Source organism: Aegilops tauschii, chromosome 4, assembly GCF_002575655.3.
Source record: "Aegilops tauschii subsp. strangulata cultivar AL8/78 chromosome 4, Aet v6.0, whole genome shotgun sequence".
In the NCBI taxonomy this organism is placed as follows: domain Eukaryota; kingdom Viridiplantae; phylum Streptophyta; class Magnoliopsida; order Poales; family Poaceae; genus Aegilops; species Aegilops tauschii.
In genome coordinates this window covers 469,404,723-469,428,524 of record NC_053038.3, presented here as the reverse complement: position 1 = coordinate 469,428,524, position 23,802 = coordinate 469,404,723, and the positions used below count along the sequence as shown (strand labels likewise).

At 47.7% G+C, this 23,802-nt stretch overlaps 1 protein-coding gene across 14 annotated transcripts; it reads left to right on the top strand.

Moving 5' to 3' along the window:
- The first annotated feature begins 469 nt into the window (after nt 1–469).
- LOC109772820 (uncharacterized) lies at nt 470–23,763 on the top strand. 14 transcript variants are annotated; one of them, XM_073496960.1, is made up of 15 exons: nt 909–1,147; nt 1,217–1,408; nt 1,509–1,721; nt 2,039–2,418; nt 2,518–2,577; nt 2,896–2,951; nt 3,027–3,164; nt 3,306–3,419; nt 3,467–3,485; nt 7,137–7,388; nt 7,506–7,601; nt 7,683–7,747; nt 7,815–8,265; nt 8,662–8,938; nt 9,008–9,817. In XM_073496960.1, exons 8-15 carry the CDS (start codon nt 3,403–3,405, stop codon nt 9,316–9,318), a joined length of 1,488 nt encoding a protein of 495 aa, XP_073353061.1. In that variant the 5' UTR covers nt 909–1,147; nt 1,217–1,408; nt 1,509–1,721; nt 2,039–2,418; nt 2,518–2,577; nt 2,896–2,951; nt 3,027–3,164; nt 3,306–3,402; the 3' UTR covers nt 9,319–9,817. The 14 variants fall into 14 exon arrangements, 9 of the variants coding, with proteins under 9 accessions (XP_073353061.1, XP_073353060.1, XP_073353058.1 ...); XM_073496959.1 differs by having other exon boundaries at nt 3,306–3,485; nt 7,512–7,601; XM_073496957.1 differs by having other exon boundaries at nt 3,306–3,485.
- The last annotated feature ends 39 nt before the right edge of the window (nt 23,764–23,802 follow it).

Genomic DNA, 23,802 nt, shown 5'->3' with positions numbered 1-23,802 from the left:
CTCGCCATCCAACCGAGCAGCTACCAGTTAACGATTTCCCCAACAATGCTGATTATAAATTAGCGAAATTGTTATTTCACATCTAGATGTGAAGTACTTACCTCACATCTAACTCCTTCACCACACGATCAAAACTTTAATGTTCGTGCATATCTATTGAGCGATGCCTGATTTTCCTTGCGAGTTTATTTCGTGTGTTGTTTGATCTGCTGCAATTTTTTGCTGGACTGCTTTCATGTGCATGTGCGGCTTATGTCCTGGACCCGGGCTTTGTCTACGAGAGAGTGGGAATTGAACATATAAAAAATGAGCGAGTCCGCCCAACTAGCGGTTGTGGCCACGTCTCCTTTTTTGCGCAGCGCGGGGAGAGATAAGTCCCGAGCGCCCCATCTCGCCTCTCGCTTTTCCAGTTTCCCCTCGCCTCCGCCATCGCCTCCTCCCCTCTCCTCTCTCTCCCGTCTCCTCCCCACCCTCTACTGCTCCACCACGCACCCACCGCCCCTCTGGATCAGGTGCAGGCCGGCCGGTGCGCGCAGGCGGCGGCGCTCCACTCGAGGGCAAAGGGAGGCAACGGCGACGGTGGCCGCCGTGGACACCCGCGGCTATGGTGAGCCCCTGCGCCACTGCCCTCTCTCCTCTCCTCCCTTACTCCCTTACCCATCTCTCTCCCCTGCAGACGAACCCCGCCGCCAGGAGGCCGCCACGGAGGCCCATCCCGAGCTCGGCTTGCCGCTCCTCTTGTGACCCTCGTTGCACCTAGATCCGGGTCGGGCGGATCCGACGGAGGAGCCCTCCCATGGCACCGGCGGCTCTGGAGATGAGGGCTGCACAGAGGAAGAGGAGCAGCAGCAGCTCGAGGTCCAACTAGCGGCTGTGGCCACGTCTCCTTTTTTGCGCAGCGTGGGGAGAGATAAGTCCCGAGTGCCCCATCTCGCCTCTCGCCTTTCCAGTTTCCCCTCGCCTCCGCCATCGCCTCCTCCCCTCTCCTCTCTCTCCCGTCTCCTCCCCACCCTCTACTGCTCCACCACACACCCACCACCCCTCTGGATCAGGTGCAGGCCGGCCGGTGCGCGCAGGAGGCGGCACTCCACTCGAGGGCAAAGGGAGGCAACGGCGGCGGTGGCCGCCGTGGACACCCGCGGCTATGGTGAGCCCCTGCGCCACTGCCCTCTCTCCTCTCCTCCCTTACTCCCTTACCCATCTCTCTCCCCCGCAGACGAACCCTGCCGCCAGGAGGCCGCCACGGAGGCCCGTCCCGAGCTCGGCTCGCCGATCCTCCGGTGACCCTCGTTGCACCTAGATCCGGGTCGGGCGGATCCGACGGAGGAGCCCTCCCATGGCACCGGCGGCTCTGGAGATGAGGGTTGCACAGAGGAAGAGGAGCAGCAGCAGCTCGAGGTCATTAAGGGTTTGCCTCTACCTCCTTGTGATTTTCCTGAACATGGCATGTGCAGACCTCCCTTACCCATATCTCTCCCCCGTGCGCCGTCTTGATCCGGACTTGGAAGGAGGAGGCCACAGTCGTCTTACCGCCGCTGCCGAACAGTGAGCGAGAGAAACAACGATGGTGAGGTCCCCTGCATCGATGAGTAGTCGCAGGGAGTCGTCGCCAAGTGCTCCGTCCGCATCGCCGGAAACATGCTGCGTGCTCGAGAACGCACGAGTGCCACCACACGTCGCCCACACCCCCTCCTCCGCTCGCTCTCGTCTCCGTCAGGCTGGTGAGCTTCTGCTTCCTCCTTGATCTTCCCTCAATTTAGTACTACTACTGTACTGTGTGGTTGTGTTGTTTCTCTGAGGGGTATGGGTACTACTTGTGCTGCTGCTAGATGTGATTTTGTTGGGTGTTGCTGGTTCTGCTACTCCCTGTGTTGGTTGATGTCATATCCGTTTATTTGTGAAACTGAAAACTCCTGTGAGTGGCAAGGATCGAGAAGGGTCTGAGCCAATGAGAAGTTTTATTTTCAGTTTTCATTTAAGAAGTAATGGAGGATATGTCATATGTTTAGTTGCTAACATTTACCTATGATGTATGTAGCTGATGTTCACTGCACTGGAGGGAGAGGACAAGAGTAAGAGAGCAAGAACAATAGATGATTCGGTTATTTGTGAAACTGACAGCTCTTGTGAGGAGCAAGGATAGAGAAGGCTATGAACCAATGAGATAAGTTTTATTTCCAGTTTTTCAATGAGGATATGCCATATGTTTAGCTGCTAATATTTACATATGGTGTACGTAATAAGTTGTCTTGCTGGCTCTTTATGTGTATCGTTTGAAAAAATTGCGGCACATGAACATCATCTTTATCCAAATATCTTCAGATATAACTGACATCCCAGCAGCGCGTGGGAGCCGGTGTCTTCGGCCAGAGCTGGGTCTCCTTGCCGGCGACCTTGCCATCACCAGCCTATCTGCAGGTATGATAGCTCCTCCTCCCCCTCTCTTCAAGGAGAGGTGCAGATATGGAGATTAGCCAATGAGATATAGTTGCTTAATTTGCAGCTTTTTTGGTACAGTTTTGCAGGGATGGACATATGGATTGAATGGTACCCTCCTGAAATCTACACAGATGTCAGGTACCAAGAACTTAAATAAGAATGTCGCAACTCCTTTTTTCTTTGTTTTCTTTTTGCAGAGATCCGCTTGGTGTTCATACTTCAACATTACCAGAGTTTAATGTACTATCTAGCACATGTGTATGTGATGAAAGGAAATTATTGATTACTAAATATACATAGCTGCATGTATATGTATATCTAATTGGATTGTTGACTTAACGTGTGCAGATCTGAGAAAGAAGAAATAGGGCCAAGAAAATTAGGGGCTCCTCTATCTCTCTCTCATTCACATTTTAGTTTTCTAATATGTGGATTTTCTAAACATGATGTGTGCAGATCGGAGAAAGAAGAGATGAAGAACAATTTTAATTGAAGAGTTGAAGAAGACTAAGGTGAATTTTAACCATCTGGCAAACCCAATTAAGTTTGCACTTGCATTTTGATAATATGATTTGTGTTGATGCAAGCACGAGTCCCCCTGAAGTGCTTGACCACCGGCCGGTTGCAGTGGAGGTCAGCATCACCTCGCTGTGGCCATCCTGGGCGCCGAGAGAATTAGCTGAAAATTCTTGCTGAGATCCAGGTCACGGGCCATCCCCATTCAGGTAAGCTTGCTATCTTATCGTTAGATTGCTTGACGGAACTAGGACAACATTTTGTGTAAGCTTGCCTTTCATTTGTGTTTTTCTTTGGTGATTTTTTTGAAAGCTTCTTTGATGAATTACCCATATGTGGGGACATTGCAGGTGGCTATGAAACTTGTTCCTAACGAAGATAAATTTATGGAGGTGGCTAGGGGAACAGGAGGAGCAAGTTTAGCCTGGCAGGTGCTTCTCAGGTTCGATGGCTTCCAACAAGGGAGCGATATCCATGCTCTGCATCAAGGTCGTAGTGCTTTCTTCATGGGTTCGGCCTTTGCCATTAAGGTGAGGAATGTGTATTTCTGTTCTATCTAATGTCTCTTGCTCCTGCTTCAGTATCGATGATCTCTCTGGACTGATTGTTTGACAATGACTGTCATGTACTCCCTCCATTCCTATATATAAGTCTTTTATAGATTCCAATGCGGACTACAAAGACGAAACTGACTTTTATGATCTGTTCTACACAGATGTTTTCAATCGCTGTTTGCTATGGATACTTTTTTGGTTGCATAGGCATACATGGTTCCGTGAGGAGATTACCTATACTGTTCTGTTTTATAGATGCCTAATTAGCTGCGAAGTCATATATGGTCTTATTAGTAGTTTTTTGAGTTGTGGGTTTACGCATTTTCCTTGGGAATGTTTGTATGTGTGATCACTTGCTTGCTATAAGTTTTTTACTCCGCACCAGGTGATCAATTAGTGTTTCCAATTAGTTTGGCATATATTATCACGTAAAGCCTGTCAGTGAAATAGGGTTATATTTTTACTCCGCACCGGGTGATCAATTAGTGTTTGCAATTAGTTTGGCATGTATTATCACGTAAAGCCTGTCAGTGAAATAGGGTTATACAAAAACTATCTTCGAATAATAATAATAATAATAATAATAATATTATTATTATTATTATTATTAAAGTGGATCCTTGTAATTCTGCTTTACGTCCGTAAAATATCCTAGCCGGGTCTGCAAGATTGTGCCCTCTTTTTACTGAGGGCTTGAAAGTGGTAGAGAAGATTAAAAGAAGAAGCATATCTCCTTTTTTTTGTGCTTCTGCCCGCGCCCTGTATATGATGTTGCAGATCAAAATATAGATGTTGTCAATCGGATAAGAAAAGGCAAGGAGCTGTCCGATTCAGTATGTAGTAATGGGCATCCATGTTTTCTTATACCGGTGATTCTGAAGCAGTTAAATTGATATGATCACTTCACTCGTCTCCTATACTCCTTTAGTCCATTATTCCTAGACCATATGTTTTTCTTTTGTTAAAACCTTGAAGTTTTAAGTTGTTAGGGTAAATTCTCTCACAAATTATATGACGTGTTCCTTAAAAATAGTGTGCTACTACGTTAGTGGATCACTTGTTTAAGTTCTAGCAGTACCAAGTGTCGTGGAATTGTCACGGCAGATGTCCTCGTGGAAGGACTTAGTCGTAGGGCCATCGCAACTAGGAAGCTTGAAGGGGTTAAAACGGGACAAAGGACACGAGGGTTATACTGGTTCGGCCCCTTACGGTGAAGGTAAAAGCCTACTCCGGTTGAGGTGGAATTATTAGGGTTTCGATGACCAGGGAGCTAAATCGCTATGCCTGGTTATCGATCTATGGTTACTTGTCCTGAACCGCCGCTGGGTCGTCCCTTTATATACAGAGGATAACGCCCAGCGGCTCTCAGAGTCCCGGCCGGCTCATAAACAGTGTCCGGCTCGTTCTCTTAACTATTCTTGCCTTACAATACAAGTCACGCCATAACGGCGGTTTATCACTATGGGCCTTAAGTCGCCTATGGGCCTTAGGCCCATTATTGAACCGCCATCTTCAAGCTTGATATTGGGCTTCATGTGATGATCGTCATAACGTAACCCGGCCCCTCCTGGGCGGGTTACACCAGTAGTTATATCCCCAACATTAGGCCCCATATTGATTTGAACCGGTTCATGTCAATCTTCAATACCTTAAGAAAGACCTCCTGGCTTCTGTCTGTGCAAAAGTTATAACCCGCCATGACGTCATCTTCTGGATTCTTGGTGACCCGCCATGACGTCATCTGCCATTAATGCACGTTTTGCCCAACGTATCTCAACGGATCCTTATCTTAATAACCGTCCCGAAAATCGAGGCACCTCTGTAGCTGGATAATCATGTTTTTAGCCTCCTCGTTTCTCGCGCCCACTTATCAGCCTTCCCTTATAAATAGGCCCGACCGGGTCCTTTCTCATTCTTCCCTTTCCATCGTCTTCCTCCTCTCGACGCCTCAGAACCCGAGCTCCGCCGCCGCCGCCGCGCATCTCGTCTTCCTCAGCCTCGGCCGCTGCATCAACCTGAGCTAGTCCAGAGAACGGCGGCGACTCTCCGCAGTGAATCTGCAACTGTAAGTCTTCCTCTTCTCGAACGTCAGATCCGCATTAGGGTTTCGCGTTTCTTCCGTGTTCTTAGTAGTTCATCTCGGTTTCTTCGTAGTTCTTCCACTGCGGTTTCTTTTGATCCGAAAGCAGTACAGAACTCCTGCGGTATTTGTTTTGCGTCCATTTTTAATACTGGCAGATCCCTTTCGCTTGCAAAAAGACCTCATTAGAGCTTACGAACTCATCTGTACCAGTTTTTAGTTCTAGAAAAAATTCTTTTCTGCACGACCGTTTGATCCAAAATAATAGCTCCAATTTGTGAAACTTGTTTGTGCAACACTTAGGCAAAAACTGCATCCGTTAGCCATGACGGCTCTTATCGCCGGCTTATAAAGGCAATGCTCAATGAATAGTCTGGGTTACTCATAGTGGATTTGAATAACTTAATTGTTTATGATGCCCATGGCGGTTTAAACAATCTGACACAATTAGCCATATATCATTAGGCCCCTTCGTAAGCCGCCACCTTGAATATGAATTGAAATATTTTCACCGGCTTAAAGTGAATTGGAAACATTATTTTGTCATAGGCTTCCATCCTTCAGAATGCCACCCAAGGCTCCCAAAGCACCCGTCACATGCAACTGGGTTAGATCCAACGTCACTGATAGCATCTTAGCTGATTTCGTGAAAATGGGTTACCTGCCAAAGAAAGAGGTCATGTCCTATCGTGCTCCTGACCCATCAGAAGAGAAGCCTCAACCCAAGGAGGGGGAAGTTGTCATTTTTACTGATCACATGAACCAGGGTTTTGCTCCACCCGGCTCAAAAAATTTCAGAGATGTCCTGCACTTTTTTGACCTGCGACCTCAAGACATCGGCCCCAACTCCGTGTCAAACATTTGTAACTTCCAAGTGTTCTGTGAGGTGTATCTTGGAGAAGAACCCAGCTTGCTACTCTATAGAGAGCTATTTTATCTGAACCGCCAAAACGAATGTGCCCATGGGCCCAGCTTGGAACTTGGCGGAATCTCAATCCAGCGACGTAGAGACTGTCTCTTCCCTTCTGCTGAGCCGCCAAGTCACCCGAAAGATTGGAACCAGACATGGTTCTACTGCCAAGACACTTCTCCAGCTAATGAGAACCCTCTGCCCGGCTTCTGCGCCCTACGTCTGGAGTCAAATCACCCCTTACCAGATAAATTATCTGTGGCTGAACGTCAAACACTTACCCCCACCATAAACAAGATCAAAGCTCTTCTGGGGAACGGCCTAAACTGCATTGATTTGGTCCGGGTTTGGATTGCTTGGCGGGTGATTCCATTAAGCCGCCGCCCCGGCTTGATGTGCGATTACACAGGCCAGAAGGATGATCCTCTTCGGCACAGTCCTGATGACTTACCTGAGGACGTCATTGATGACATGACCAAGTCTCTTCTGAATGAGAGCCTGGCAGATTGCGGGAGAATAGGCTTAAGTCCTTTCTGCAAGGCTAACCCGGCTCCAGCGGTAAACCATTGACCTGAACACTTCACCTTCCATTTTAACGATTTCGTCTTAACTCAAAAATCTTTGTTGTATTTTACAGGCTAATGATAAATTTTGGAAAGTCAAATATGACCATGCTGCTGCAAAGAAAGCCAGAAAAGCCAAGAAAGCCGCCAGGAAAGCCGCTGCCCGTAAGAAGGGGAATAAACCTAGCGCCTCGGACCTGCTTCATCTGGATGATACCTCCGAGTCAGAGGTAGCTCTTGACTCTTTAGGCTCCTTTTTTAACCATCTTATTGACACGGATTATCAGCGGGAGGACACCGGAGCGAGTCATGAAGTGATTGAAGAGGTAACTATAATTTCCTCCGACTCCGAGCCTTTGCCGAGACAGGAAGTCTGAAGGGTAACCCGGAAAGTAAGATTTTCACATCCTTTAGCTTATCAAGATGCTCAATTTCTTTTGAAGCGACAGATTCATGAGAGTCGGAGGCAGACCCGGACCAGCAAAGATGTAGACCTCTCCTCCGGCTTACCCGATGCATCAAGGAAGCGCCGGACTGAGGTTATCTCCGACTTATATTCTTTGCACCCTTTGGCGGGCTTCACTTGTCAACCACTCAATTCTTCTGACTCAAACTACCAGGGAACTTCACCTTCCTCCGGCGACTCAATGCAGTCCAGCATGCCGGCTTTCAAAACCGCTCCCGGGTAATGATGATCTATTTATCTTGTGCTTATCTTACTCGTGTTTTTGTACTAACCCTTTAATTTTCAGTGTACAAGTAAAGCCTAGTAAGAGGACAAAGAGAAATAAGCCGGTCGAAGAGCCGATCCTAGCTGAACCAGAATTTAGGACGGCTGCTCTTGATGCTTCTGCTCATGAGCCGCCATCTGCACCAGCCCCTAATGCTCCAACTCCCACCGCTGATCCATCTGCTGAACAAGTTATGGAAGGCTCTGAGAACCCAGAGATCCCTAGCCCGGCCCATCCTGATGATCCGGATGTTGAGATCACCCGAACTGAATTTGTTGAACCGGGGAGACCTACCGTGCTGGCTAAGTGCTCTGCCAAAGAAGAACTTTTGGAACGCCGCAGAAGCAAGCTGGATATCACTGATTATACTCATCTGAGTATTGGAGACATTGTCACTGGTTATGTAAACCAAGTGCACAACAGTCGGGATCTGGAGATTGATATGGTGAAACAAATACACCAAAAATCTGAGGTATAACTCCCGGTGCTTACTCCTTAGTTATTCTTACTATGCCAGCCCCCAAGTCTATTACTTATGATGAAATATGTTGTAGACTTAATACTAGCTTAGTAATCACTGCAAGAAAACCGGTTTATCCGGTAGCACCCAAGGGCCGGTTTAAACAGCATATTTGAACCGGTCCTTACCGTGTTTTAACCAAGTATTTGAACAGCAATATGCATTAGCCCCCAAGTACCAAGTACCTTTGCCTGCAAAGTGCTTGGGACTTATTTCCATGAACCGCCACTGTAAATAGAGCTCTTCAGCATACATTAGCCCCCAAGTGCCAAGTGTCTTTGCTTGCAAAGTGCTTGGGACTTAATGTTGCATTATGATCACCCTAACTGTGACCCGGAATTTACGCAGGCTGTCATTAAACAATTTGAATCGGAGATCTCTGAGTTAAAGAATCGCCTGAAAACTCAGGAAAGTGAAACCCAAAAGGCCAACTCCAAGTTTGAATTCAGTGTATCTGCACAAGAGAAACTGAAGAAGAAGTTTGAAGCAGAGAGAAAAGCCTGGGCGGATGAAAAGACTGCTTTGCTCAGCCGGGCCGAACAAGCGGAGGCCACTCTTGCTGAAACAACCACCGAGCTATCCGGCTTAAAACGCCATGTATCTCAGATGGTCTCCGCAATCTTTGGTAAGTTACTCTGTAAGTGTTAGCTAGTTTACATCTTTTCCAATAAGCTTACCTGACTTTGTAATGCAGGCCCCAGGAGTTCCAATCTCAATCAAAACATGCTGACAAAGCTGAAGGCTGTTTATACCCTGGTGGAACAACTCTACACCGGGTCACAACGTGCTTTAGCCGTCGTGGCTCTGTCAAATGAAGTTCCCACTCATCTGGCGGATGTGTTAAGGCGGTTTGCTGCCTCAACGCTTCCAAGAATTGAGATGAGCTTCTGCAAGAGCCGGAGCCATAGCCGCTCTGAGCCGGGCCAAGGCGTTTCTACCGGAGCTAGACCCGGCCGACATCGCCCTTGGGTATCCCAGTTTGAAGGAGGACGGCACCCCATTTGACCAGAAGGACTTCGCCGCTTGCATGAAGAGCATACGCCCTGTGGCCACTGTGATTGGTAATGACACAGATCTTACCAAATATCAACCGGGCTATGACGCGGAGAATCAGAGGATCCCAACACCACATTATGAAGCAATCAGCATGATTCCTCCAACTCGTAAGCACACCTTCGCCCCTGAAGTTGACCCGGCCGGGTTAATTGATGATGAAGCTCAATTTGAAGCCTTGAATGGCATTGACTGGAAATCATCAACCTTCCAGGACATGGAAACAGCCGGAGGAGCAGAGAGGGATGACCCGGAAGCCTCAGGCCCAACACACCTTTAATCCTTCAAGCGGCTCATGCTCACGTCTTGATGAAACAATGCTGCATTATTCGGACTCGGGGAGTTATGTAATAGAGTAGGAAAACACTTGATTTTGTTGTGCCATCGCGCACGTGTGCGGCGCTCAACACTGTTTAAGGTGCCCTCTTATATTCTTCCGGGTTATGCTTGATCTTCTGCTTTCCTTATGTTTAAAGAGCTGTCTTTAATTGTCCTGCATAGAAAACAAATAACAAGTCCCTTGGCGGCTTACCGCATGGAGGGTCATATATTTTACATATAACCCGGAGTATGCATCAAAAAATCATAATAAATCAGTTCTTCAATTATATCTTTGAGACAACCATAACAGCATATCTATGATTCTTCAAGTACACTTCCGGTTTATATAACCTGAATAATGAGGGTGAAAACCCAACTCTGTAATATGATGCTTATTATGTGCGATCAACTTTATTGATCAAAGTTAAGCCGGTGGAACAGAAACCACCCTTGAATACTTTAAATATGATCAAAAGAACTTGTTTGCAAAAAAGAGACTTCAAAAATTTGGAGGCTTCTGATTCGAATACGACCAGAGAACTGTCCCAAAGGGGTTAAGCTAAGATTCGAATACGATCATATAGCCCCCAGTGGCTTTGGCGTTGCCGATCAAGAGGGTACCGACAGCTATGTTCTCTTTGGTTCGAATACGACCTATGTTTGAACAGGAAGCCCCCAAATGACCTTGAGAGTTGTTTAACGACGCTGATTTGAATACGATCCACGTCGGTTCCCAAAGGGGGTTGAGCTATGATTCAAATATGATCAAGAAACTCCCCAGTGAGCTCGGCAATGTGCCGATCAAGTGGGTATCGACAGCTATGTTCTCTTTGGTTCGAATACGACCTATGTTTGAACAGGAAGCCCCCAAGTGATCATATATTTAACGGCTAGATTCGAATACGATCATAAGCCGGATTAGCCTCCAAGTGACCATGTGATATCACAATGAAAATAACAATGACACATTTACCTTTGGAGGGGAAAAAGGACAGAGGTCCTGCTTTATTATTTATCATAATATATACATGGCTATAGAAATATGTACATTATGAGAGCCGGTGGCTCAAGTGTAATAAGGCCGAAGATGAGCAATATTCCACGGCCGGCGGGTCTCCTCCTCCGACTTACGTGAATCTTTGTGCTCTCGAACATCGATGAGGCAGTATGACCCGTTGTGCAAGTTCTTGCTGACCATAAAGGGCCCTTCCCAAGGTGGGGATAGCTTGTGTGCATCTGTTTGATCCTGGATGAGCCGGAGCACCAAGTCACCTTCCTGAAAGGTCCTGGACTTAACCCGGCAGCTGTGATAGCGGCGCAGGTCTTGTTGGTAAATCGCCGAGCGAGCTGCTGCTACGTCACGCTGTTCGTCCAACAAGTCAAGAGCATCTTGACGCGCTTGTTCATTGTCCGCCTCGACATAAGCCGCCACTCGAGGCGAGTCATGACGGATGTCGCTAGGGAGAACCGCCTCGGCTCCGTAAACCATGAAGAAAGGCGTGTAACCCGTAGACCTGTTAGGAGTAGTATTGATGCTCCATAACACAGAGGGTAACTCCTCCACCCAACAACCCGGCGTCCGTTGCAAAGGGACCAAAAGCCGGGCTTGATGCCTTTCAAGATTTCCTGATTGGCTCTCTCAGCTTGACCATTGGATTGGGGGTGAGCTACTGATGAAACATCAAGCCGAATATGCTCACGTTGACAAAATTCCTCCATATCGCCTTTAGACAGATTGGTACTGTCGTGGAATTAACACGTCAGATGTCCTAGGTGTAAGGACTTAGTCGTGAGGCCAACGCATCTATGTGGTAGCTTGAGAGGGGTTGGGCGGAATCGAGAGACGCAACACAAGACAAGGGTTTAGACAGCTTCGGGCCCCGGGAAACATCATCCGGTAACAACCCTACGTGCTGTTTGAGGCTAGGTCTCATTATGATCACGGGAGAGTCGCCGGCTCCGGCTCTCGGTATTTAGCCCTAGAGATTATTTCTTGTTGCTTGTCCCCCTTTGGGGTGCCCTGCCCCTCCTTATATAAGTTAGAGGGGCGGGTTACATGTGGAGTCCTAGTAGGACTAGGACTAGTCTATCTTTTCTTACAAGTTAATTACAAGTCCGGGTCTTGCTCCCTCGTAAAGGAAATATTCGTCATCCCTTTCTTCTTAAGCCGGCCCACCATAACATGAGCCGGCCTTCTGGGCCTTGGGCCTAGTCTTCTATCTGACCCGCCGTCGGGGTCATCCATGAGTCGTCTGACAGTGAGCCGCCAGACCCGTGAGTCGCCAGTCCTCCGGCGGGTCACGGTGAAGCGCCAAGTCCGGCCGGGTCATACTTCCGGCCGGGTCATACCGCGGGGTATATCCCCGACATTAGCCCCCAAGTTTAATTTGGATTTATCCATGTTAAACTGATCTGCAACATAAACACAAGAACAAATTGACAGGTTGTACTCCGGGTTAAATATTCTTGTAAGCCGGCACTTGATCATCCTTAAGTCCTTGTCATCTTCCTTCTTGGTATGTATCCATAATCTCATAGCAAATCTCTTTAGCAGATATGTTCAAATTTTGCCAATGCAACAAATCCAGATATTTTCTTTGAAAATCCGGGTCAATAGGCCAGCTTCAGAGTCAATTTACTGGCATTGGTCTCTTGTAGAGAAATATTGTAAGAAATAATCCACTTGAATCGGCTTCCAAAGCGCTGGCTTAAAACATATTGGTCTTGAAATACTCATCTGACTTTCAGCCGGGTTGAAGAAGTAAGACTTGCCGGTTTATCAAAATTGCCGGCTTATAAATATTGATAGCACCGGGTCATAACTGTTGCCGACGTCGGGTCATAATTATTGGTGACGCCGGATCATGATTGTTGCAAACACCGGGTCAATTTGATCCTCCTGACTTGCTCAAAACTAATAATTTGAAGATTTTTCTCCCTTATATCCATATTACCTGTAGCCCCCAAGTCTTGAGCAGAACAAAGTGATGGTTTAAGATTTGCTCCAATAAATGTTGCAACCTTGAAGAAATCCGGTTTATTCATCTCAATCATATAAACTGAATATTCCACACATGTAGCCCCCAAGTGCCGGGTTGTCATGCTTACAGCAACCAGGGACTTGTAATTGCTTTATGCTTATGAAAACTTCAACCAGTGTAGCCCCCAAGGGCCGGGTCATTATGCAATAATGAACAGGGACTTTTGAAAATATGATCATGTAGACTTTAACAGCAACGTGTAGCCCCTGAGGGCCGGCTCATTTAAAGTGTGATGAGTCGGGTCTTCAATAAGTTGAAAAAATGACTTTGCATTAGCCCCCAAGTGCCATGGTGCATGCTGGCAGTGACATGGGACTTGTATATTCGATGTAATCTCGATTTGAACAATGTAGCCCCCAAGTGCCGGGTCGTAAGCCTGCAGCGACTCGGGACTATTTCCTCCATTGTGAAATAAATCATGCCCATTGATAAAAATAATAGCCATTGTGCTAAAGCGACTTTGAAAACCTCAATGATAACACTGGTTATTGATAATCACAATAGAAATCCAGCCATGTTGGCTATTCAAGATTTGAATAATATAATCCGGTATGAAAACCTCAATCATTCAATATCATCATGAAAATTCAGCCAGCTTTGGCTATTAAAGACTTGAATACCTCATTGGTTGACAAGTAAACCCGGAGTTTAAATACCTGGCGGCTCTTGGCCAATTACGACTTAATGCGCCTTCATTGTAAGCCGGAATTTTTGTAACCCGGTGGCTATAGCCCTTGAGAAAACCAATAATTGATAACCCTTTTGAGACACCAATTTCAGTGATGAGCTTGGACTGAAGCATTTATATAAGTCATAATTCTGCATATCCTGCACAGAGTTTAAACAACATATGCCCTGGCGACTTAACGTCAAAAGCCAGGGCGGGTAACCACCCAAATGTAGTCTTACCCTGCACACAAGTAGATCACAAGAACCCTTGGCGGTTTATCGCAGGGCGGGTCATAATATCTTACATATGACAACTGATGTGTAAAAAAGGAGTTACAGATAAGCTTGTTATGAATCATAACTTTGAAACATAACTATAATATCATACTTGTGATATTGAATTTGCATTGTCGGTTCATGTGACTTGTGCAGTAAGGGTGATAACCCAATCCTTAGAAGCCAATGCTTCCACATAGATGATGATTGTCATAAGCCGGCGACTTAACGTCAAAAATCAAGCCGGGTTTAAATAGAAACCACTCATATACACTTTAGATGTGTTCAAAAGAGCTTCAAATAAAATCCCAAAAATTATTTGCAAAAAGAGACTTCAAAAATTTTGAGGCTTCTGATTCGAATACGATCAGAAAACCATCCCAAAGGGGTTAAGCTAAGATTCGAATACGATCATATAGCCCCCAGTGGCTTTGGCGTTGCCGATCAAGAGGGTACCGACAGCTATGTTCTCTTTGGTTCGAATACGACCTATGTTTGAACAGGAAGCCCCCAAATGACCTTGAGAGTTGTTTAACGACGCTGATTCGAATACGATCCACGTCGGTTCCCAAAGGGGGTTGAGCTATGGCTCAAATATGACCAAGAAACTCCCCAATGAGCTCGGCAGTGTGCCGATCAAAAGGGTATCGACAGCTATGTTCTCTTTGGTTCGAATACGACCTATGTTTGAACAGGAAGCCCCCTAGTGATCATGAGAATATTTAATGACTCTGATTCGAATACGATCAGGGTCACACCAAAAGGGTTAAGCTAAATTCAAATACTATCAGCTCCCAATGGTCATTAAAGCAGGGTACCTATATTTGAGTTGTGCTTTGTAACAGACTCTCTTTGGTCCCTTTAATTGTTCCTGAGAACTCGAACTTTGCGAGAGATAACCTCTTTTTGAACCGGAAATTTGTAAACCGGATATTAAGAGCTTCAAAGCTTTATAAGATACAAATTTACCTTGAGCCGGACGTTTGAACCGGATTTGAGAGCTTCAAAACTTTGCGGGAGAAAGATATCTCTTGAACCGGATTTTAAACCGGAATCTTTATTTGAACCGGCAATTTTCTGACGGCTTTTAAAGTTTCATCAATATGGTAGCAGCCCCCGGAACCGGGTTATCATTCCCTCCAACGACCCGGGGTTCCCGAGTCATGTCACTGTAGCCCCCGAGTCTCAAGATGACTCGAGGAGTTGGCTTGAGATTCTCCATATTTAACCGTGATATAAACCGGCGTAACTTGCATATCATTGGTGTTGATAACACGATGTGTATCCACAGAAGGTTGAGGTGACTGCGGCGGGTTATAAATGATCCCGTACGAGCCGTGTCAGCAACTCGGCCAATGGTTCCTTCCAACTGGTTGTTTGAAGTTTAACCAAACTGTAGTGATGGCGACTTGTGCGCATGTCCATTGAACCATCCAGTGCAGACGGCGGCTGACAATATATGATAATTTGCCTCTAATTTGTTGGAAGAAAACCGGGCTTCCCAAGCAGTGATTTGCTCATACTCAATAAATAGCTCATGCAGACAGGTGCGGCCCGGTGCGTTAATGTAGACCAGGCCGCTAGAGACGGATGGTAAGGACGACCTCAGCATCAGAGGCGGCTTAGACAGATGAACCGGCCGCGGTGTTGTAAACCGGCGCGGACGGGCGAGTCAACTACGTCATTTTGATGTAGTGAACAATTGTCCTGCATCAAAAACATCGCAGGCCAGAGTAATTGTTTTTTGACAAAAGGAATATGTGCCATATATTTAGAAGGATATCACCTGATTCGCCCGGTCAATAGACGAGTCGGCCGTGGCATTGTAAACCGGCGTGGACGGGCGAGTCAATCGCAGGCGCGATAAGCCGCGCGGACGAGAGAATCGGCCGTGGCGTTGTAAGCTGGTGCAGCCGGCGATTTAAACGCAATGTTTATAAACCGGACCGGACGCCTGAGCCGGCCGCTGGCACGAACAGATGTAAACCGAACAGCGGGCGGTGACTTGCATGCGTATCCATCGGATGGCTTAAGAGAGTGGGTGCGGCACCGGTGTGTTGCTGTAAACCGGTGCAAGCCTCATGTCTATAACATGATATCACCTTTGTACTGAACCTTGTCCTGGTAATTTGTTGGATAATCTCAGATGAAAAAGATAACTGGATGGATGCACGCCTAATGTAGTACTAGCACCCACGTGGGTCTTCATTTGTCTTTTCCTCGTTGTTTTTTTTCCTTCTTTATTTTTTGAAATTATTTCCTCTTTTCCCGGCCCTTGTACTTCACGTATGTCTATCCATTAGGCCTAGTGTTTGTCAAACCTTGATTCCTGTGCCAATAAACAATGTGCTTGAGCTGTTTTTGCTTTTGTTTTTCTCTTCCAACTGCATCCATCAGCCAACTCGAAAGCAAGGCACGCGGGCCACACGAGTGCATGGTGACCCGGTAGAGGCGGGAGCAGGGATAAGCGCCAGGCCAGAGCGGAGGCAGCAGCTCGGTGCAATCATGACGCGAGGCCTCAGCCGAGAAGCGGAGGCGCGAGGCAAGCCGCAACCACAGGGGCGCCGGGCGGAGCTGCACGGAAGCCGGCCAGAGGTGAAGGGCAGTGAGGCGGCCAGCGGCTCTCCTCGACTACAGCTGGGGCGAGCGTCCGTGGTGGCTCAGGCACGACAGAGGCACGGCCAGCTCCGGGGATACCCATATGCAGCATATGCAGTCAACGGCGGACTGATCTCCTGGCATAGTCCTTCCTTTCCCTGGTTCTCACTTTTCTTTCTTGTTTTATTCAGATCTCATCTAGTCTGGCACGTCTTTTGTGAGGACATGGTGCATCTTGCTTGATACGGAGTAGTAATTGCCAAAAAACATGCAGGTCACAGACCATCTGATCTTCAATAGCAGGTCATGGACCGTATCTTTTGTTGATGTACGCAAGTAACAGCGGATCTCTTGTTTGGACCCCACACAGCTCCTGTTAGACGTTGTAGCGCATCAGGACTTGCTCTCTTCCAAACAGGTCATCCGGCGGGTCGTGGCCGGTTTCCGAGTCGCCCACGTCCAGGTCTCTTCGTAAAGGTTGTATACAGGTGGTAGCAGAGGACCAGCCCAAGGTGTAGCGGAGGTGACTCGGTGATTGAGGCAGGGCGGCTCAACAATGCGGTGATGGCAGCAGGCCAGTTTGGAGCCGCGGTTGACGCAGTCGACGGCTTAACATCGCGTGGCCGCGGTTTTGGCAGCTCAGCGCAAGGCCGATGAGGCAACGGCGGCTCGACAGGACCGGCGGCTCAAGGTGAGAGAACTTGAGGCAGACGACCCGGCGACAAGGTTGATTGAGGTCGACTTGGACCACGCGAGTTACGGCGTTGAAGACCAAATCCTCCTCCAAGTCATCATATTATTTGGCTTTACCCAACTCGGGCTTTGACTTTTACCACTGATGGTTAATTGGTGAACAAAAAACAAAAACGGCGAGTTACCGAGGGAAACTTGACACGCCGGGAGCGGAATAGGCCATAGAAGACGACGGTGTTGGTGACTTGCGGCAGTCATCAGACGGCAACCTTAATTCTCTAGAACTTTAAATCTCACAAATCCTTAAATCTGGATTAATGAACTTGAAACTGATGCAAACCCTTTCAAACCGGCTCTTCTTCATCCAAAATTTGCGAACTTCTTGATCCCTGGAGAGATCCCTCCAAGAACTCAACACCACCGTGCGCAGGCCCCACGGTGGGCGCCAACTGTCGTGGAATTAACACGTCAGATGTCCTAGGTGTAAGGACTTAGTCGTGAGGCCAACGCATCTATGTGGTAGCTTGAGAGGGGTTGGGCGGAATCGAGAGACGCAACACAAGACAAGGGTTTAGACAGCTTCGGGCCCCGGGAAACATCATCCGGTAACAACCCTACGTGCTGTTTGAGGCTAGGTCTCATTATGATCACGGGAGAGTCGCCGGCTCCGGCTCTCGGTATTTAGCCCTAGAGATTATTTCTTGTTGCTTGTCCCCCTTTGGGGTGCCCTGCCCCTCCTTATATAAGTTAGAGGGGCGGGTTACATGTGGAGTCCTAGTAGGACTAGGACTAGTCTATCTTTTCTTACAAGTTAATTACAAGTCCGGGTCTTGCTCCCTCGTAAAGGAAATATTCGTCATCCCTTTCTTCTTAAGCCGGCCCACCATAACATGAGCCGGCCTTCTGGGCCTTGGGCCTAGTCTTCTATCTGACCCGCCGTCGGGGTCATCCGTGAGTCGTCTGACAGTGAGCCGCCAGACCCGTGAGTCGCCAGTCCTCCGGCGGGTCACGGTGAAGCGCCAAGTCCGGCCGGGTCATACTTCCGGCCGGGTCATACCGCGGGGTATATCCCCGACAGGTACCATTGTCAGTTATAATGCTGTGTGGAAAACCAAAGCGGAATATCACCTTTTTCATGAACTGAACCGCCGTGGCTGCATCACACTTACTAACTGGCTCTGCCTCAACCCACTTTGTGAACTTGTCAACCGCCACCAAGAGGTGGATCTTCTTATCCTTGGACCTTTTGAAAGGCCCAACCATATCAAGCCCCCAGACTGCAAATGGCCAAGTGATTGGAATCATCCTCAACTCTTGAGCCGGCACATGAGCACGTCTTGGGAACTTCTGACAACCGTCACATTTACTGACCAAGTCCTCTGCATGAGCATGAGCCGTCAGCCAATAAAAACCATGACGAAAAGCTTTAGCCACAAGGGATTTTGAGCCAGCATGATGGCCACAATCTCCCTCGTGAATCTCTCGTAAAATTTCTTGACCCTCCTCAGGGGAAACACAACGCTGAAAAGCCCCAGTGACACTGCGATGATGCAACTCGCCATTGGTAATTATCATTGACTTAGACCGCCGGGTTATTTGTCTGGCCAAAGTTTCATCCTTAGGCAATTCCCCCCGGGTCATGTAAGCCAAGTATGGCACTGTCCAATCTGGGATGACATGAAGAGCCGCCACCAACTGTGCTTCTGGGTCAGGAACAACCAAGTCTTCCTCTGTAGGTAACTTGACAGAAGGGTTATGCAGAATATCTAAGAAAGTATTAGGCGGCACCGGCTTACGCTGAGAGCCCAGCCGGCTTAAGGCATCAGCCGCCTCGTTCTTTCTACGGTCAATGTGCTCTACTTGGTAACCCTGAAAATGTCCGGCAATGGCATCAACTTCACGGCGATAAGCCGCCATGAGGGGGTCCTTGGAATCCCACTTGCCTGATACCTGTTGAGCCACCAAATCTGAGTCGCCAAAGCACCTCACCCGGCTTAAGCTCATCTCCTTAGCCATCCGAAGACCATGGAGCAAGGCCTCGTACTCAGCTGCATTGTTAGTACAGGGAAACATTAACCGTAGCACATAACGAAATTTGTCACCTCGAGGGGAAGCTAACACGACTCCAGCCCCCGAGCCCTCCAACTGCCTGGACCCGTCGAAGTGAATAGTCCAGTATGTGTTATCCGGTCTCTCTTCAGGCATCTGCAGTTCTGTCCAATCGTTGATGAAATCTACCAATGCTTGAGATTTGATAGCAGTGCGTGGCACATACTTTAGACCATGAGGCCCAAGTTCAATGGCCCACTTAGCGACTCTTCCTGTGGCTTCTCTGTTTTGGATGATATCTCCTAGAGGAGCGGAACAAACCACAGTGATAGGGTGGCCCTGGAAATAATGCTTAAGCTTCCGGCTTGCCATGAACACCCCGTAAACAAGCTTCTGCCAATGTGGATACCGTTGCTTGGACTCAATGAGTACTTCGCTGACGTAGTAAACCGGCCGCTGAACCGGATGTTCCTTACCCACCTCCTTGCGCTCCACCACGATGGCCACACTGACGGCTCGTGTGTTAGCGGCTACATACAACAATAAGGGCTCCTTATCGACAGGAGCAGCAAGAACTGGTGGCTCAGCTAACTGTCTTTTCAAATCCTCAAAAGCAGCATTAGCAGCATCACTCCAGACAAAATCATTTGTTTTCTTCATCATCTGATATAGTGGTATGGCCTTTTCGCCCAACCGGCTTATAAACCGACTCAAAGCAGCGATGCGACCCGCCAGACGCTGGACGTCATTTATGCACGCCGGCTTAGCCAGAGAGGTGATTGCCTTGATATTCTCCGGGTTAGCTTCAATGCCTCTGTGAGAAACCAGAAAACCCAAGAGCTTGCCTGCAGGAACACCAAAAACACACTTGGCCGGATTAAGCATCATCTTGTAGACCCGGAGATTATCAAAGGTCTCTTTCAGATCGTCTATCAAGGTTTCCTTCTCTCTGGATTTTACCACAATATCATCCACATAAGCATGAACGTTGCGCACAATCTGATTATGAAGACAATTCTGCACGCACCGCTGGTAAGTCGCCTGAGCGCTCTTGAGCCCAAAAGGCATACACACATAACAGAAAGCTCCAAAGGGAGTAATGAACGCCGTCTTCTCTTGGTCCTTAACTGCCATTTTAATCTGATGGTAACCAGAGTACGCATCCAAAAAACTCAAACGCTCACAACCCGCCGTAGCATCAATAATTTGATCAATACGAGGGAGAGCAAAAGGATCAGCCGGACAAGCCTTGTTTAAATCCGTATAATCCACACACATATGCCAGGTGCCGTTCTTCTTGAGCACTAGCACCGGGTTAGCTAACCATTCTGGACGAAAGACTTCAACGATGAACCCGGCCGTCAAGAGCCGGGCTACTTCCTCACCAATGGCTTTACGCCTCTCCTCGTTAAACCGCCGGAGAAACTGCCTGACTGGCTTAAATTTTGGGTCAATATTAAGAGTGTGCTCAGCGAGTTCTCTCGGTACACCCGGCATGTCAGAAGGTTTCCATGCAAAGATGTCCCGGTTCTCACGGATGAACTCGATGAGCGCGCTTTCCTATTTAGGATCCAGATTGGCACTGATGCTGAACTGCTTAGATGAGTCACCTAGAACAAAGTCAACAAGCTTAGTCTCATCGGCCGACTTAAACTTCATTACCGGCTCATGCTCCGTGGTTTGCTTTTTCAAAGACGTCATATCTGCCGGGTCAACATTATCCTTGTAAAACTTCAATTCCTATGTTGCACAAACATATTCAGCGTAAGCAGCGTCACCTTCCTCGCACTCCAAAGCTATCTTTCGGCTGCCATGAACTATAATGGTCCCATTGTGACCCGGCATCTTGAGCTGCAAATATACATAACACGGCCGTGCCATGAACTTGGCGTAAGCCGGCCGCCCAAATAAAGCGTGGTACGGGCTTCTGATCTTGACCACCTCAAAGGTCAATTTTTTCGCCCTGGAGTTGTACTCATCTCCAAAGGCTACTTCCAGCTCGATCTTACCAACTGGATAAGCCGACTTACCAGGCACTACGCCATGGAAAATAGTATTGGACTGGTTGACGTTTTTATCAGTTAACCCCATACGACGGAAGGTCTCATAATAGAGGATGTTGATGCTACTGCCTCCGTCCATGAGCACTTTAGTGAATTTATACCCACCAACCTGAGGAGCTACCACCAAGGCCAGTTGACTCGGATTATCAACCCGGGGAGGGTGATCTTCCCTACTTCATACAATAGGCTGCTCAGACCATCGCAAGTAACATGGAACCGCCGGCTCAACAGCGTTCACAACCCTCTTATGAAGCTTCTGGTCTCACTTACACAAACTGGTAGTAAACACATGATACCGTCCACTATTGAGCTGCTTTGGATTGGTCTGGTATCCCCTGCTGCTGCTGCTGATTACCCTGGCCAGATTGCTGGTTAAAACCACCTTGATTACCTTGAAAATTCTGAAAATTGGGATTTGAACCGCCGCCCGGGCCATGAAAGCCGCCGCCGCCTGAGCCGCCGCCCTGCCCATTGTTGCCATCGAACGTGTTGGAGTTTTTGAAAGCTTTCATGATTGCGCAGTCTTTCCATAGATGAGTGGCCGGCTTCTCCCTAGAGCCATGCCTTGGACAGGGCTTATTCAATAATTGCTCAAGCGTCGGGCCTGACCCGCCGGACCGGGGAGGTGGTCTCCCCTTACGTCGGTGGTTGTTACCCTGCGCATTGGTGTTGGCCACAAACTCCATACTGCCATCAGCCTTACGTTTATTACCTCCCTGGTTCGCCGGGTTATGCTGAGGGCCCTTGCCGTTGCCATTCTTCTTTCCCTTCCCTGTCTTTCAATCATCAGACGCGAGATCCTTGGTACTATCAGAGTCGGCGTACTTGACCAGAGCCGCCATCAGCGTACCCATATCGTTGCAATCGCGCTTGAGCCGCCCGAGCTTCATCTTCAGGGGCGTAAAGCAACAATTTTGCTCCAACATTAAGACTGCAGAGCGGGCATCCATCATATCAGACGAATGTATTATTTCCTTGACCCAGCGTACCCAACGGGTTGTAGATTCGCCTTCTTCCTGCTTGCAGCTAGTCAAGTCCATAATTGACATAGATTGCTTACATGTATCTTTGAAGTTTTGGATGAACCGGGCTTTCAGCTCTGCCCATGACTCAATGGAATTAGGTGGCAGTCCCTTCAACCAAGTGCGGGCAGTCCCATCCAACATCATGGTGAAGTATTTGGCCATCGCTGCTTCACTGACCTCCAGCAACTCCATAGCCATCTCGTAACTTTCAATCCATGCTCCGGGCTGTAAATCAGCCGTGTAATTAGGTACCTTCCTAGGTCCTTTGAAATCCTTGGGCAGACGTTCGTTACGGAGAGCCGGAACCAGACAAGCGACACCTCCGGTCCTCGTAGCTATGCCCGCCTCGACAGAAGTCGTCGGGTAAAACTTGAGCCCTTCGAAGCTGCCCTTCAAGAATTCAAATCCACCGTGCGCTGGCCCCACGGTGGGCGCCAACTGTCGTGGAATTGTCACGGCAGATGTCCTCGTGGAAGGACTTAGTCGTAGGGCCATCGCAACTAGGAAGTTTGATGGGGTTAAAACGGGACACGAGGGTTATACTGGTTCGGCCCCTTACGGTGAAGGTAAAAGCCTACTCCAGTTGAGGTGGAATTATTAGGGTTTCGATGACTAGGGAGCTAAATCGCTATGCCTGGTTATCGATCTATGGTTACTTGTCCTGAACCGCCGCTGGGTCGTCCCTTTATATACAGAGGATAACGCCCAGCGGCTCTCAGAGTCCCGGCCGGCTCATAAACAGTGTCCGACTCGGTCTGTTAACTATTCTTGCCTTACAATACAAGTCACGCCATAACGGCGGTTTATCACTATGGGCCTTAGGCCCATTATTGAACTGCCATCTTCAAGCTTGATATTGGGCTTCATGTGATGATCGTCATAACGTAACCCGGCCCCTCCTGGGCGGGTTACACCAGTAGTTATATCCCCAACACCAAGTGTCTCCTAACAACCTATCCACACTAATTGCTTGGTGTGGCAACTTGCTCCTTTTTATTTATTAGTTGTTTGAGGATTTTTTTATTTTTTGAGGGGAACTTTGTTCCTTTTTATTTCTCTCGAATGGGAGCGACTACAATAGAAGAAGGGTCGCGGTTGCAAAAATAGAAAAAACATGTCTGAGCCATCTGATCCTGGATGAAGGCCCAGATTCTTGTGGGTGGATCAGAAAACACATGTACTACATCAAGTTTTTTACTTTGTCATCTACGATTTAGCAAACGCACTTGAATTGCATTCTTAATTGTTCAATACATACATGATTAGGATTAGAGAACATAGTTCTCCTATTTCTTTCCTTGTAATGTAAACTATATTCTTTTTCCTTGTATTTGTAGATGCATGATGCTCTGACAAGCAGAAACATCACGACTACAGACAGATAGAAGAAGCTTTTATCAATGTCTCCCCTTTCTGACAATTGAGAGAATTTCTATGCAAGATAAATTTAACTCTGTTCTTGATCATGAATCTTTACGTGTCTGTGCTCAACTGAATCATGTTTGCTTGGTGTGATCTCTCCCAGAACAAGAATCTTGATGAGCAAGAAGTAGTATAACTGGCAGGAAATGCTAGAGTTTTTTTGTTATGTACTATCAAGATAGTATGGCTTATCATTTTAAATAGCAATGCCTGATGAGTGCTGATCATATTAATCCTTAATACTCTGTCTTGCTGGCCGTGTACTAAAAATGGCACTTC